Here is a 17192-nt window from a genome sequence, read left to right on the forward strand (position 1 = left end):
TTGTTGTATGATAGATTATACTTGATTACTAGAACACTTCGTCAAGCGTCAGGTCAGATGTTGCTTCAGTCTGCTCTGTTGAATTTAAAAAAAAATGTAATAACAACGACTAAAAATTACCTGTGCATTGGATGTGGTTGGTTAAGCAACGTTATAAAGGGGTTTTAGTATAAATATTATTGATTAAGGGCAGAAATTAATTCTGTACCGTTTACTACCACCGACGCCCGCCACCGTTTGTTCGGCAATATCGTTTCTGTGTGTGCTCAGTGTACACCTATTATGTTATTGGAACAATTAACATTGCGGTTGTTGGCGGGACGAGTGAGGTCGAATCGGCCATTTACGGTGTATCTATATATAGGTACGTTCTCAAGTAATTATTATTTCTGAAACTGGCAGTTTCGCGCTGTTTATATAATTATAATAATATATATATATACGTTGTTTACGGCGGATTTAGATTTATACGATTTTGAAACAGGGCTTTTTTTGCTTCAGTGATAGTTTTGGCACCGATCGGGTTGACTGACTCGACGGCTGCGAGTTGAGAAATATATTTAAAATATATATTTATAGGCACCTGTTAATTTTTAACATTATGTAATATGTTATAATAGTAGGTATATGCATTTTGGCTTCACATTGTCATTGCATTAAACATTTTTTTTTTTTGATTTCAAAAAGAAAAATTTTACCTATTTGTACACACGTCAGTCCATGTATTTACACCAAAGATATTAATTATATAGTTCTTTTCAAAAATTAAATATTTTGTGATGGCCGAAGTGTAGTAGGTAGGTACGTGTCGCTATTGGTTTTAAATGTTAATATACTTGTACTTACCTCCGTAGACTATTTTAATAGGTATGCAAATTAGTGTTTTCATCATCTTGCCGAAGACTGTCCTTAGTGTCCAAGCGCTACAAGCGTAGACACTTACATTTTTTTCTTGTAAGTAGTTGTTACCATTCAAGCGTTAATCCAAAAGGTCTATCGCAAAAATGTTGTTGCAATAATTCAACGATTGTTTAATGTTTTATTATATAATCGATAATAGCATAATACTGTCTATAGAGTCGTGCCTCTGAGCCGTATACCCCGTGAGATCTTAAAAAATTCATAGGCATCTATACCCACATGGGTACCTTACTTACCCAAGTATTATACCAACGTACATTTAAATTTATCAGTCTACAATCTACATCGTATATTAATTTAAGCGTTCAGAAAACAGTAGGTACCTATCTACCTTTTATATGCGTGGGCGCCTGTTATACCTATGCTCACGCATATTATGTATATTGTACATAATACATACATATCATAGACATATTAATGCATAATATGGTGCATATAAGTGTGTCTAAGAGTTTTCCCACAGTGACGCAAATAGAAAAACGTTTTTCAGGTCAGTATAGCCATCTACAGGACTCGTACCTATATCGGAATACTATAGCAGATTTGCTTTATAAATATTTTTCTCAAGTAGGACTTTTTATTTTTTTGACGAGGGACTTAAACCTCCTGTTACCTTATGCTACCTATACTGGTGTTTCAGAATTGTATCTACCCTACGCATAATGTAGGTACACTGGGTACACTTGTGCATAAATAGGTATTTATTGTACGTACCTAGTATATAAATGTATATTATAAATCATGAATATTATATTATATACACGCCAAAATTGCTCGTAATGTATATATTTTGACGTACACCTAATTACAAAGTATGTTTTTTTTTAATTTGTAGTTAGTATATTATATAAGTGTGTTTATTTTTATTTCGACGTCGTGAAATTCGTTTAAAACACGGTATTTAGGTATATTATAATAATATTATATGTACACCACGATGCACAATGTATAATATTATATTATTATTGTATACAGTAAACAGTATAAGCATGCGTATGATGTAGATATAGTCAGTATAGTGCAGAGAGTTATCGTTCTATATATTATATAATATGTATCAACGACGCGTCGACGCGCGTTTAATACCAATGAACTTTAATGTTTTCGTTATCCACAAATTAAAATAATGAACACCTACTACGTGTATCAGTCGGCGTATTGTCTATATAGGTACTTGTATGTACCTATAATAACAAAACATTATATATCGTGATAAGCACCGTACAAATATGTCTTGACAACACTTCACAGACGTGTATTTATATTTTTATTTATGATAATAAAATAATTAAATTGCAATTGTAAATACCTATAAACTATATTACGGTTGTTAAATTTATTTAATACATTTATTACATAATAAATATAAATTTTTTTATTGATTTTAAGCTTATATAATATTTTAAAATGTGTATTTGTGTGTACACGCGAATAATTTATTTTCGAAATAAATACGTTATTTTTCTCGTATAAATATAATACGTTTCTTATTTTGACCCTTTCCGTCGTCGTCGTCGTCGTCGTTTATAACGTTTTTTTTCCGTGTGCTTACCGATTTTTCTCTACCCCCGAGACTACCTGCAGCTACATTCTCATACTGTATTATATACGAATATTATACGATGCATTATATTATATTAATGCTTTGTCTCGAGTAAATTGAAATCATGTCTGCCGGCAATAAAGGAAAAAAAGAAAACCCCGACGACAGAGGTCAACAACAACAACAACAACTTACTGTCCTGCATAATGTTCTGCTTATTGTATATATTCAATATAAAACTATGTACAAGTCTGAAGGAATATAATTTGTGGGATGGATATCAATTTTAAAATTGTTTAACTCTGTGACTGCAAATGTTTTATTTACATCATATTAATTGTTATACATATTTATTATTGGGTGTGTGTACAACGATCGGGCACTAAGCACATTGGTATATTCCTAAATGTCTTTACATTTTACTGTCAAGTACAACCTAGTGATCTTTTTAAAGGTAAATACTCACACTCATTATTTTGAAGCTTTTATAAATATTTTTTTTCCTCATATAGTTCGAAGTCGTTACAAAACAAAATTCTTAAAAAGAAATGAGTTTTTACCGTTTTAGATGACAACTACACAACTTTAAACTTCATATTCCGAAGAAGAACGTTTCTTTGAAACTTTCAAATTATAAAAATTAAATTTTGAACATACGTAGTTAAAATTTTTAACACTCATGTACCTACGTCATATCTTGACTACTTGTTGAAAATTCGATCTTTTTTGTATTGTATTACAACTTCTGTATTTTATTATAACTACATATTTTGAAAAGTTAGCCACATATTATTGAATTTACTTTAAATAAAATATAGACTTTATACTTTATAGTGCGCCTTATCAACAAACATAATGCGTAACATTTATTAATAATATACAATATAATATTATGAAATTTTAGAACATTCAAAAAAGTGTAAATATTACGTTTTCTTGTTTACACGCGCAGCCTATATATATAAACCGTTAAAGCGCATCACATAAAATATTACAACGCGCCAATGGATTTCACCATTTACCTGTTTAAGTTACAAAAATATATATAAATACTTTTATTTATTGTAAATTTCATCAGCAATATTTTTATGTGGAGGTATTTTTGTGATAAAATGAATATTTATAAAGATAATTAAGAAAGACTGAAAAATCACACATAAATTCCAAGATGGCGGACACTTCCGGACATCGGAGTGATGACGACTTTTTTCTGGTGAACAGGGAACCCACAAGCAAACTTTCTGCAAAGATTCAAAACTTTCCGACTTAATTCCGAAAAAATTCGTTAAATGACGAGACTATTTATACAAATATATTATATAAAAAAAAATATTATTTTTCTTTGAAATATGAAATTAAACATGGATATTATACGTTGGTATTTGATAAAATAAAAAATGTTTGAAAATAATATCGGTAAAAATATAGTAATATAAGCAATATACGAGTGAAATAAAAATAATAATTTATAACTTTTAAAAGAACTATACATTGAGCACTGAAATGTAGAGGTCTAGTTGCAGATCAATGATTTTTTTGTTGTCGGTATCCAAATACTAAATAGTAATATCTACCAACTCGAGTTTTCGTTCAGACAAAACAGACAAAACGTACAATAATAAATCCTAATCTAGATCTAAATATCGTAAACAACAGTATAGCCGTGTACTTATGTATAATATAAACAGTATAATATATATACTTATATGTATGTATTAAAATAAATAATAATACACTTAATATAAGTAGATACCTACCTATAATATCTATACACACGATATACTTTTTGTACTTAGTAAAATAATACGGTTCCTTTTGGTCGTAGATATATATAATGTATAAATGCATATATAGACACAGACGAATATATTTATATATATTATATATATATACTTATAATATATAAAGGTGCCTTTCAATAATTCATTATTTTCCGTTATCTGATTTCGAAAAATCCTCGCCAGCACAACGACGCGCATAATATATTTATTATTCCGTTTTGACATAAACGACAAGTTATTGAATAATTCACTTTGGCGGTACCTATTTCGTCATATACGCGATAATGTGTATCTACACTGTGTACACTGCACAGTATATATTATTATGTGTAATAATATCGTATAATAATATATACACGAGCCATATATAGATGATAGACGGAATGGCATTTTCTATATAAACCTAAATCAACTATATCAAGTATACATTATAAAATACGTATCAGAATATTGCTGTATAGTATATAATGTAATAATATCCCTGCTACTGCTGCATATAATATAGTGCAGCAGCTGTACGATACGGGACGAACCATTATTTAATGTTAAGATATTTTTGGGGGAATTCAATATATGAAAATTAAATGTTTAACGATAAGATTTGAGATGACTATAATTATTAGCATTTAAATACTAAATGAGGAGAATCGAAATTTTGAGTTACTCCTGAGTCCTGACTCCTGTTCCACTCCACTCTTTTCATAACTTCATAACTCGTAATACTCATAGCCATGTGTACTCGAGTACTCGTCTAAAATTTTTATGCATCGAAATATTTCAAAATTGAAATATTTTAGAATAAGAAATTTAAAATAAGCGTTGTAATTAAAAAATACTAATAAATTAAAGATGTAGAACGATAAAAAAATATATTTTAGAAAATTTTTGTTTTTTAACGATTTGAAATCGTGTAAAAAATCGTTTTCAGAAACTATAGTTTTTGAACCATTGAGTGACTTACGTTAAATAGATCATCCAGTATATATAGGTATACGGTATATGTTACGGATAAAAATAACAATAAATAATTGGATACATTGACATTAGCTGCGGATAATGTTTGCATTCGCCACGCATTTTGGCTAATGTGATTATATCTATGTATAGGTATATGACTACATAATTTTAATATTGTTCGTAATAATGTTAACAATAGCCAGTGTATCGTTGATAGAATTAAATTTTTAAATTGTACATGTTTTTGTTACCTCTTAGGTTCTTTGTATATTATCATTACCATCAAAGATCTAAATACTATAAGGAACACTGTTATCGAATTACGCTAGTAAAAATATCAAAAAAAATAATGAGTTTTTATAACTAATCCATAAGTTTCTCCTATCGATCGTTGAAAACAGCATGAGAATGACACCTCAGTGTTGATAGAAATCGAGTGGATTAGAGAAACATATATATTATTTGGTGTCGTATAAATTGAGGTCTGAGGATGAATGTTTTTATGCACTCAATATAATATATAAATATGGCACTTTGCAATCGCTACAATTATGTACTAGAATCCAGTTTTATGTCTGTTTGTTTCCTTTAATATCACTGGATAAGATGTCACACGTCTCCAAATCGCCGAGGGAAATTGCGAGACAGATGTCAAGTGGAAGTGGTCAAGAATATAAAACGTGTTCTTATAAAGAAAAAAAGTGACACCGTAATAGTTGTAAGTGAAAATCTACGAACGTTTTATACAGTTCAACAATCAAAGTGCCACGGATGCATGTTAAAATGAAATGTTGTATAAATGCATGTTGTTTAAAAAATGAATAATTATTTATTTTTTCTAAATCGTGTTTTATTTATTATATTTTTACTGTTTCAGACGGAAATAAAAAGTATTATTTTAAAACCAATTCATACATTCATCGCTCCGCTTAAAACCGCACTACCATTTTTGTTCAAGCTTAGATCGTTCTATACGTTATAGTTTAAGAGTTAAGTTTAATATTAAATTACGTTTATTTCACATTTTTAATAATTTTTAAAATTCAGAACAGATTATAGATATGTGTATATAATATGGTTTAAATATTATAAATATACTATAGAAATAGCTTAACGCCCGGTTAAACACCTTTTAAATTTTTTGAATATATAGTAAAATATGTAAAAAAACATACATAAAAATAATGTATACACACATTGCGTGCTACTTGATATGTTCTTATTTTTTTCCATGGAAAAATAATAAATCATAGAAGTTTTAAAATATAAAAAAACATATTAACACGAAGTTACTATTGTAAAGTGATTACATTAGTCATCGGTTACAAGAGCCAACCTTAAGAAAAATCCAATTACAAAAACAAAAGTGTAAATCCAGATTTTGCAGATAGGTATTTTCGTTGCTATGGTAACGCGTAATTATATATATATATATATTTATATTACTCATCAGTTTATAAGGAAAACCTAAGTACTGTAAAACGAAATCGGCCGAATAACGTAATTATATTATGCATTGGTTGCTAGGGGTAACCTACGGGCATTAAAACACAAAATTAAAACGTTATGACATTATTTTCATCCATGTTAATTGTATAAACTCAAAATAAGCCACGTGAAATCGGTTTGAAGAAAAATATTGTATTCAACCCAAAAACATCCATTGGTAGATATATGTTAAAAGAGGTAACCTAATAGGTAATCGATCTTGTGTAATATATACAGTGGTAGTATTGAGTGTACTTTGTAATTGAGTAGGTTACTGTAATGTCTGTATTAAATTTGAATTCATAAAATCATTGCATATAAAAAAAATTTTCTGAGCGAAGACAGTCTGTCAGCCTATTTTGCTGTCAGTACTTATATTTTAGGTATTTATATTATTGATATTATATAGTTATTTACTTTACTTTTTGAACTTCAAGTCTATAAAAAATATCATTAGGAACCACTATTATGAGGGACCTTGTACTATAATTTTTAAGTTTTTTGCGGAGTGAAATATAAATAATAATAATATTGCTAATTAGATAAAAAAAAATGTATAATAATTAATAAATAAAGAATTTTGTACACAAATATCAGTGTTTGGTATCTAGCTTTCCATAAAGATAAAAAAAAAGTCGTCCTACCGTTTATTAAAGTATAAGCTGGGATAATATATAATAATAAATGTGTGTTACAGCATAAAAATCAAAAAGTTTTAGTTAGTTAAATACTAACTAGTTTAAACTCAAACAAATTTCGAATAAATGTTTTAAATATTTTTTAGTATATAAATATAAATAGATATAAATAATAATATTCAATTTATCATAAACAAATAAAATACTAGGTACAAATATTGCCTTAATTCTCATTTATATTAAAATCAAAATTAATAATTTGTCACTTGAACTATAAGTATTACAATAATAGGTGATTAAAAATAGAAAAATTAAATTGTATTTTTAATACAATTATCATGTCTTGGTATTAATTATCAACAAACTTGAATGACTGAATACATATTATATTCCATAAATTTTTCTGTGATCGACAAATAAGTATGTCACTTTCTTTTAATAACGATAAACAATAGGTAATTACCTAGTTATCAACAATTTATAACAAAGCATTTTTATACACGGATTTTTCTGAAAATCAACCTGAATTGTTTGAACATCTGACAAAAGAATAAACAATGTACTTCAACGGAGATTTTGTCTAATACAATAAGCGAATAAGCGAAAAAAAATTATAAGCGGACAATGGACATGTAAGTAATAGCTCTGCTGTATAGAAGTCTGTAAATGTCAAGTTCACGAGTGCACATTATCATTGAGTAGGTTATTTACCACTGTAATGGATGTAGGTATTTAATATTTTAAATTCAATGATCAATTATTGCACATAAATACATAATGAAAATTGATTCGGAGTGTAGGTAGTCTGTTAGTCTATATGTCTACAAAATAATTCTCGATTTTAAATAATTTTGTCGTCTGTATTCTAAATTCAAACACTTATACAAAATTAATTTGATTTACACACTAAACCTTTTTCTAAATTTTTATGCTTAAGACTTCTGCTAAACCTTGTATTATATTTAAAACTTCTTAGAGTAATACATTATTTTTTAATTAGAAAATAATTTGCGGATGTTCGCGATTTTGTCAACTTTCGTCGAAATTTGAAATTAAAAAAAAAAATTTGGTACTACTCAAACTCAATATTGATATTAATTTTTAATTATTATAAAATAAATTTAACAATGTGGGCAATTTTGTGTTATATTTTTCAACTTTTAGTTTAAGTACAATTATTTTACTTGTTTTTTTAACTTTGAGGGTGATTTCTAGTAAAAAATTATATCTTGTTGCTACTATATTTAGTCTTATGAGGGATCAGAAGTAAAATATTCTCAGTATTTTTATAAATAACAAAAGGAAAATTTGAGGGAAAACTAGAATCATCAAAAAACATTAGGGTTTAACAAAATCGATTTAAAAAAAAAAAAAATATGTTAATAAAAAAAACTAGTGATTTTCTCCAAATATTCATATTAGTATTTACTACATATAGAATAATTTTCAAAATATTACTGCTCTGTTTTGTTATTTATAGCGGTATTTTAAACTTTCAATTTTTAACAATTCTTTTTATGTATAACACAATTTTTGTTTCTGGTTAAAAAAGGTAGATAATTGAACACAATGTTTCTCTTAAGGTTTTCGTATAGGAATCAATTACAACATATCGAAAATACACATTCACGATATCGTTTTATAAGCGTTTGAAGATAAAATTTTAACAAGTTTCAATGATAGTATTATTAATAGTAGTACCTAGTTCATATAAACCATAATTATTACATTATGAGCGTTTAAAGTTTAAATTTTGACGACATTACTCGTATATATATTATTCAAGCATAAATTAATAATTTTATCAAATAATTTAAGTTATAACTCAAAAATGATTAATCTTAGAAGCTTAAAATTATATATTTTGATTATTTAAATAACATATTTTTATAACTTATGTATAAGATATTTTTTTAAATATTTAGACTAATATTTTAAGCTGTTCATAAGCGTTTAAAAATTTCGATTTTTTAATAATGTTGATAAAACATTTTAGACTTTGTTAAAAAGCTTAAAAAATTAAAACAAGATCCCAAATAAGAAATTATTATGTGTAGATGAAAATATTAAAAATATATATGTAGTATGTATGATTTTTTATAAGCTTCGAAACTTTAAAATTCAAATGTTCGTACAATGATTGAATGATATATATAATATTATTACCTATGTATTTTAATAAATACTAAAAATATCCTAATAATTCTATATAGACTTTTTATTTAAATATATTTACAAAATTCATAAAATTATTTTACTTGGTATTGGTAATTAGTTAAAATTAGTTAAGCTTACCGCTGACCTAAATCTATATATATAGTATAATTAATATAAAATCTTATTACTCAAAACATTTTATAACGTTTAATGGTAATGTAAAACATGAGGTACATTTAACTATTTCAGATTTGTGTTCTGAAAAAATATAAACCTTTGTTATCTTAAAGTTTCATTCATTTTTTGATCAATTTTTTTACGATTTTCTTAAGTATGTTAATATGGATTGATGCGTGTATCTATAAATCTAAGACAAAATAATGGTTTTATATTGAAGAATACCGAATAAATTTTACACTAAGAAAACTCAAGGAAAATTTAAAAAAAAATGTGGACATTTTTTAGAAATTATAAATTAGAATAGTAGTCAGAAAAATATAAATATTATTCGCGAAAGTAAAAAACTGATGTATATTATTTAAATGTTTTTTAAACATAATTAAAACAATAAAAACCATTACTAAGAAACATAATTATACCAGTAAATTAATTTTAATTTACTAAATATTTTTAACAATGTTTAATTCATATTTATTAAAAATCATAAATATAGTACAGTTTTTAATAAATTATAATATAGCTTTATGCGATTACGCTTTAAGATTTATACATGCAGACTGTAGTTTATACAAAGTCTTATCCACTGGTTCCTTTCTTCGTTTCATTCAACGACTCTCTTCTAACGAATCCTCGTCCAAGGCATCCTCGTCCAAAGCGTCCTCGTCCAAGGCGTCCTCGTCCAAGGCGTCCTCGTCCAAAGCGTCCTCGTCCAAGGCGTCCTCGTCCAAGGCGTCCTCGTCCAAGGCGTCCTCGTCCAAGGCGTCCTCGTCCAAGGCATCCTCATCAGTGACGTCTTCATCCAGGGATTCCTCATCAGAGGCGTTCTCGTCCAGGGCGTCCTCGTCTAACACCTCTTCGCCGTCTTGTATTTTTCTGCGTTGTTTCTTTTTGCGATTATCACCACCATCAGCTTCATTTGCTTCGTTAGCATCTGCAGACTTAGTATTAGCTGACGCTGCTGCAGTTCTCGCGGCTTCTGCAGCCTCGAAAGCAGTTATTCTTTCCAAGTTATTCCAACCGTCGTTCAATACGATCGTGCTGGGATCAATAGATTCGAAATAGACTTTATCTTCGTCGATTATGTTTACCACCTGATCTTGAGAGTTTTCAAGTACGTGCTTTTGTGCGACTGAATGCACCTAAAGAAAAAACTAAAAATGTTTATTCATTCGTAGTAGCTCCGTTGTGTATATTAGAATACTGCTAAGGATGTTTTTGACATCCTAAAAACGTTTTTATCATAAAAAAAAAAGATTATCAATACTTTATTGTAAATATTTTTCATTGATTGGTAGTAAAACCCTGTACATAATAAATTGATCGTACATACTATACCTAATAGTACCTATTACCTATAGGTACATCCGTATAGAAAATTTAACTTACATATTATTATTCCTGTAGAATAAATTAAACTATCCAAGAATTATCATTCTTTATCAATTATTATCGACGGTTTGCGATTTTTGACTTTGTTAACGTATAGATATTTTAAAAACAGAAAAACATATATAATTGGTAGTAATTATTGTTTAGAAGAATAAACAAGTATAAATATACAAATATCGTTCTAGATAAATCTAAACTAATGTTTTGATAAAAACATTTTTTCTTGTTAATGGTACATTGTAAATTAATTTAATATATAGAGAGAAATATCAATGCTATTTTGCGGTTTTCTGGGTTTTTATTCTAAAAAAATATCGATCCATGTGATAGTAAAGTAAAAATGACATATGGTAAAAATATTATTTAAGTTCATATTATTCTATTTGCACTTTGCAACGTGAATCTATAAATTATTATAAAAATTGCAAATATATTTTATTAAAACAAAAAAAAAAAAAAAATCAAATCTTTCCAAAATATTTTGAAATTTATTCCATGCTCAAAAAATAACTACCTTTGTATTTGAAGTTAATTTTTCAATTCTTTATAAATATAATATCTTTTATTGTTTTTCCTATCTGAAATATGTATAACAATAAACTTAATTGATTATGTTGAAAACTTGTTTTAACTAAATATTCTCATCTGTTTGCTGTTTTTCGTTAGTTTATTAAAAAGTCACTGGGAAATCCTGTTATTTACCTTAAAGTAATAAATAGGTAAAACATTCTATGAGAAACTACCTACAATGGTGACAATTCGATAATATCCTTTGTACTATAACTTGATAACAAAAATAATAAAATGTACATAATTATAAGGTAGGTACAACTATATTCCTTGTTTTGTTCAGATTTAAAATATGTAGAAAAATCTACGACCAATCACCATGATTTACAATTAATGTAGAATTTAAAGATTTATTATAAAAAAAATAAATATAAATAAATTACACACTTACACTCAATGAATGTCATATGACGTATGAAATTATAAAAAATGTGTATAGTGTCTTAGTACCTACTTTATAATCTTAATTACTTACCATTCCACTCAAATAATTTTTCCCAATTACGTCTATGATAATTTACGGTATTACACAAGCGCATTGTATATCTGTATTTAAATTTGTAATTAATAAATCGTGATAGATTTTAATATGATTTTATTGAATTAGTTAATATTAATATTCAAGAAATGAATATAAAAAGAAAACATACCATTTGATACAGAACTAAGAAATAATATCTATCTATAAATGATTTTTTTTTGTGTATGTCAAATAATTTTATGTTCTTTATAAATTTTTTCTAATGGTTTATACTATCGGTACAATGTACATATAAGTATATAATATTAATATAGAGAGTATTATTTTTTCTTAAATACAATTATAACTTGTGAATAAATTTAATTTAATAACAATTTAGTTCTTTTGATCATTTAAAGTTAATTACATTATCCAGTTAAGTCTAAAAGTGATATTAATAAACGATGTCACATTGCCATACAAAAAAATGCAATAAAAAATAAAATTGAATGAAATTACTGTCTTTAATACAGAATTAATTGCTATTATATTGATGTGCAAGACATAAAGATAAATTTCAAATTAATGGCTTAAATTCATTTTGCTCGAGATTCGGAGATTTAAAATTACAGTTTATTGAATCAAGGAAAAGCCAACAGTAAATAATAAAAAAAGGATATAATTTATTTTCATCTTTTCTCCAAAATGTTATTTTTTGACAAAATAATACTCTGTATAGTTTTCGTGAATTTATATAGCTTTTTAAATATTAATAAAAATGAATTATTTAAATAATTATTTTTTTTTATCTTTTAAAAGTTATAAATGTAAAAAATAATGACTACAGTATACATATAATTATAATTGTTTTATAAGTCTGTACAAGTATTTTTACTCAACTTTTTCGTGTTTTTTAAGTAATTCTATTATTCTTTCGTTGGGTAAAGCATGTTTTTCTTGTGTACCTTTCTTTGTCACAAGATGCAAATCAATCCCATCCATTATCTAAACAACAAAATATATTGAAGAATATTTTTATGTTTAATCGACTTGAAAAATTGTAACCTGTCCTAAATAGTCAAAACCATTTTCTTCTAATAGTTGTTTAGCCTGGCTCTTGGTCATTCCAGGCAAATAAACTGACCATTGGTTAATGAAGTGTCCATTTTTAAGTATGTTTGGACTAACGCAATCCTTATCTTCGAAGTTACTGCACGCGTCCTCACCGAATGAGACACTCGTTGAAAATATGAAGCTCACAAAGATAATGGATAGTGATTTTGCCATCATGAACTGAAAAAAATTACATTCAAGTACCGTGATCAAGCAAAAACACTATAAATTATTGATGCTTATTAAGTAACTTTTAGTATTTAACATAAAAAAATTGATCGAACTGTCGTGTAATAAATTTAAGTATTAGATTTTCGGTATCACAGACTTACGTTCAACTTGATGCGTGTAATTTATATTATTCAATTCAACTAGAAATTAAATAGAATGTGCGTATTATATTGATTTATATACATCCGTTTTATTATAGTTAAGTGTAATTTTATTAATTTTAAAGTTACTATAAAAATAATTGATATAATTAGACAGGTGTTCAATTATTATTTTGTATACCGTAAAGTGTATAATATATTTTTAGAATTGTAAAGAATACCTATATTTTAATTAGTTTAAAGCACGTCAATTTTCAATTTCACTGTATTGTTTATTTTTATGAAGACAATTAATGTACCTCATACACCTATAACACTACAACATACTACCTACATCATATTATTATCATAATACCTAAGTTGATTATTATGACGTACCTATAGGTCGTGTGGAATAGACACAGACATATTATGACATACCTACCTACTTATTAGGTACTTACCTGACAATTTTTTTTTCAAATTAATAACCCGATTTTCCTAAAATATAAATATTTATAATTATCTATAATACAAAAAATTAAATAAATAAGTGGTATAAAAAATAAATGATTAATACTTAGTTTATATAATACGATTATACAAGATAGATTAGTCATTTTTATCAGACAAAAGTTCGGAAAAGGTTTAAAATTATTGTATAAAATAAATCTAAGAATTCTGCTGGGATTTAAATTAAAACTTTTCACTGCCACAAACTCCCACTCTTAAACATCCGCAGCGGGGGTTATATAAGGTATAACATTATATTACCAGTCTCTTAATAAAAATATTATAAGTATTTTACAGTTATATCATTCATCTACTGTACAATCATATCAATGAAGTATCTTATACAATTTTTGTTTTTAAATCATTAAATATTAGCTCTTGTTAAAATATTGCTTAACATTTTATTTATTATAAATAAAAGCCGTATAGATAACATCTTTACATTCGAATTCAAAAACTATATTATATTTTTGTATATAGTACCATATCGCCAATAAGTTAATTATTATAGTTATGAATAGTGTACGGAATAAAAAAAAGTTTAAGATTTAAATAAATATTCCTATATAGGCTATAGGTACTCCTTTGTTTTCTACTATCATAAATTCATATTAGCCTCTTCACTTATATCATATGCTTGATATCAATATTAGTTTATTATTACATACTAGGTAGTATTAAGTAGGTATATATAGGTAGGTATCTACAACCTACTTAGGTACTTAAATTCTTTTGTTATTATATGAAAAACACAATATTATAAATCAAAAGTCTTACGTGTCTATAAAAAGCTTGAGTCAATATATTTTTAAAATTACACCATTCATAGAAAATGCAAGTATAAATATTTAGTTAAAATTTTAAGTATTTAAGGATAGCTATTCGTTTTTGAATTACAACAAAATAAGAAAACCGAAAACTAGTTTTACGCTGAAATTATCGTTTTTCTCTCGATTTTTGAATTTCCTAATTGCCTATTAATTAAAGTATCTTCTAGGATTTAGGAATAAAAACACATACCTACCTAATTATAATTTTAATACATTTATTGTTCCATTGAATCCAAAATGAAAGTGTAGGTACCGCTTTGCTGAAAGTTAGAATGTGAGATACCTGCTGTATATGTTAAATTTGAATTAAAATATGTAACATTATTATCATTGTACCTATACAAAAAAGATTCTGATCAGAAACTGTCAGCTTATATCACCTGTATGTAGATATTTCATTCTTTTTTTTTTATTACTATTAAAATAATTTATTCTACTAGCTATTAGTATAACAATAGGTTAATTACATTGTTTCTGAAAATGTTACATTAATTAAGTATATTTTTAATATTTAATTATTATAAAAATATATATTTATACCATATTATACTATTGTTGTTAGGTATATTTTGAGTCAATACTACTAAATACTACTCTAAATATTTTTAAATGTCATTACGTAAAAAAATTCATAAAATACATAAAAGTTTTAAGTAGGTACTTTTGAATCAGATGATTGGGAACAGATGGGCTCAGGGAGATTTTAAAATCTAACAGTCCATGTATTTTTTTAGAAGACAAATTTCATCTTATTTATCTCTAACTACTAATTAATACTACACTTTAATTAATCTCAAACAATATCTAATTTGTCTAGTAAATAAATAAAATTGTCAATACTGTAGTAGTTAATACCAAAAGTACCCACATATAATGTATATTTACTATAATGTAATAAAATAATTATTAGACATTTTATAGTATAATATGATTCGAATTGGGTTTCTTACGTCTCAGCTCCTTGAGCCTAGGCCGGCCCATACTTAATCTTATAATTTTCACTAGCCCAGAATGACAAATTTCCCTAACTTCCCTGGTCAGTTTGCCACTGCCATGAATACAGGGCCTGATTAAGGAGTTGGTCGCCTGTAGGCTAGAGTTGATTTGGCACCCCTACGTTCTACATTTGTAAAAAAAAAAAAATTATTTTGTGGAGCCCCCAATTTAACCATTGGCCGATTGTCACCCTAGGTTGTAGCCTATTCAGCCTATTGGTTAATCAGGTCCTGCATGAATAATATTTTTAAATTATAAAAAAATAATGAACATTTTATGTATTAAATATGTAATTTCATTCATATATAACTATAAAACATTATTGTTTAAAATTTTTTAAGATTTTTTAGTTCCAGCATGATACACATATGAGAAATATTGCTTAAATATACCAAACTACTTAAATTTTCAAACTTAATTATAAAAACTGAAGATAGATTTTTTATTACAAAATATTTTAATTTGTAAATGTTCAAGATTTGATATATTTTGTAAAAATTTGATCAAATGCATACATAAAAGTCCATGTGTATTTTTTATATAAATATAACAGCAACTTATATGGGATTTTTTATTCAATTTTTAAAAATTTTGACCCAGCCTATAATTGTTTATTGATATTTATAGAAAAAAATTTAAAAAACAAACAAATAGTGCTCATGTTTAAAAGTTATAAATGAACAAACTAAATATTTAAAAATCTATTAATGTCTTTAAAAAAGCAATAGCATTGTGACTACAATATTAATGTTATTATATGTTGGAATCATTCTTAATAAGATACTGGGAAAGACAAAATAAATCATAAATAATAAACTTATGCTTGTATGCAATAACTTGAGGCAAAAATATATTAATATTTTAGTTTAGTTATTACTTTTGAATAATAATAAATAATATTTTTAATTTTCACCTTGTCATCATTTTTGAAGTTCTAGTCACTAAGGAATGATTTTATATGTAAAAAATATGAAAGTCACTAAGTGCCATATCTGGGCTGTAAGAGGGATAATCAAACTGTTCCTATGTAAAATTCACAAGAAGTTGTAGTAGAAGATAGATCTTATTTTCTGGATAAACCACATAATAATACAATAGTAAACTATGATATAAAATTATAAATATGCTGTTTGTTAGTAATAGGATACCTATTGTTACAATTAGTATTTATTTATTTATTTTTAGTCTAGTAAAAATCATTTAGTCATTGATAGTGTTAGATTTTGATAATTTATATCAAAAGAAAATTACTTAATTTAAAATTTAAATATACCATTTTATAATATTAACTAATATAAAATTATTTTAAATCAATGATAAGCTCAAATGAACAATAGAAGTTAAA

The 17192-nt window shown here is 26.2% G+C and overlaps 1 protein-coding gene across 1 annotated transcript; it reads right to left on the reverse strand.

Annotated features, from left to right (window-relative positions):
• Positions 1-10110: 10110 nt before the first annotated feature.
• LOC114123514 (otolith matrix protein OMM-64-like) lies at positions 10111-13650 on the reverse strand. The gene is made up of 4 exons (XM_027986524.2): positions 13530-13650; positions 13150-13377; positions 12985-13089; positions 10111-10804 (listed from the first exon to the last, which is right to left on the reverse strand). Exons 2-4 carry the CDS (start codon positions 13372-13374, stop codon positions 10271-10273), a joined length of 864 nt encoding a protein of 287 aa, XP_027842325.2. The 5' UTR covers positions 13375-13377; positions 13530-13650; the 3' UTR covers positions 10111-10270.
• Between the last annotated feature and the right edge of the window lie 3542 nt (positions 13651-17192).

The sequence above is a fragment of the Aphis gossypii genome, chromosome 1, assembly GCF_020184175.1.
Source record: "Aphis gossypii isolate Hap1 chromosome 1, ASM2018417v2, whole genome shotgun sequence".
In the NCBI taxonomy this organism is placed as follows: domain Eukaryota; kingdom Metazoa; phylum Arthropoda; class Insecta; order Hemiptera; family Aphididae; genus Aphis; species Aphis gossypii.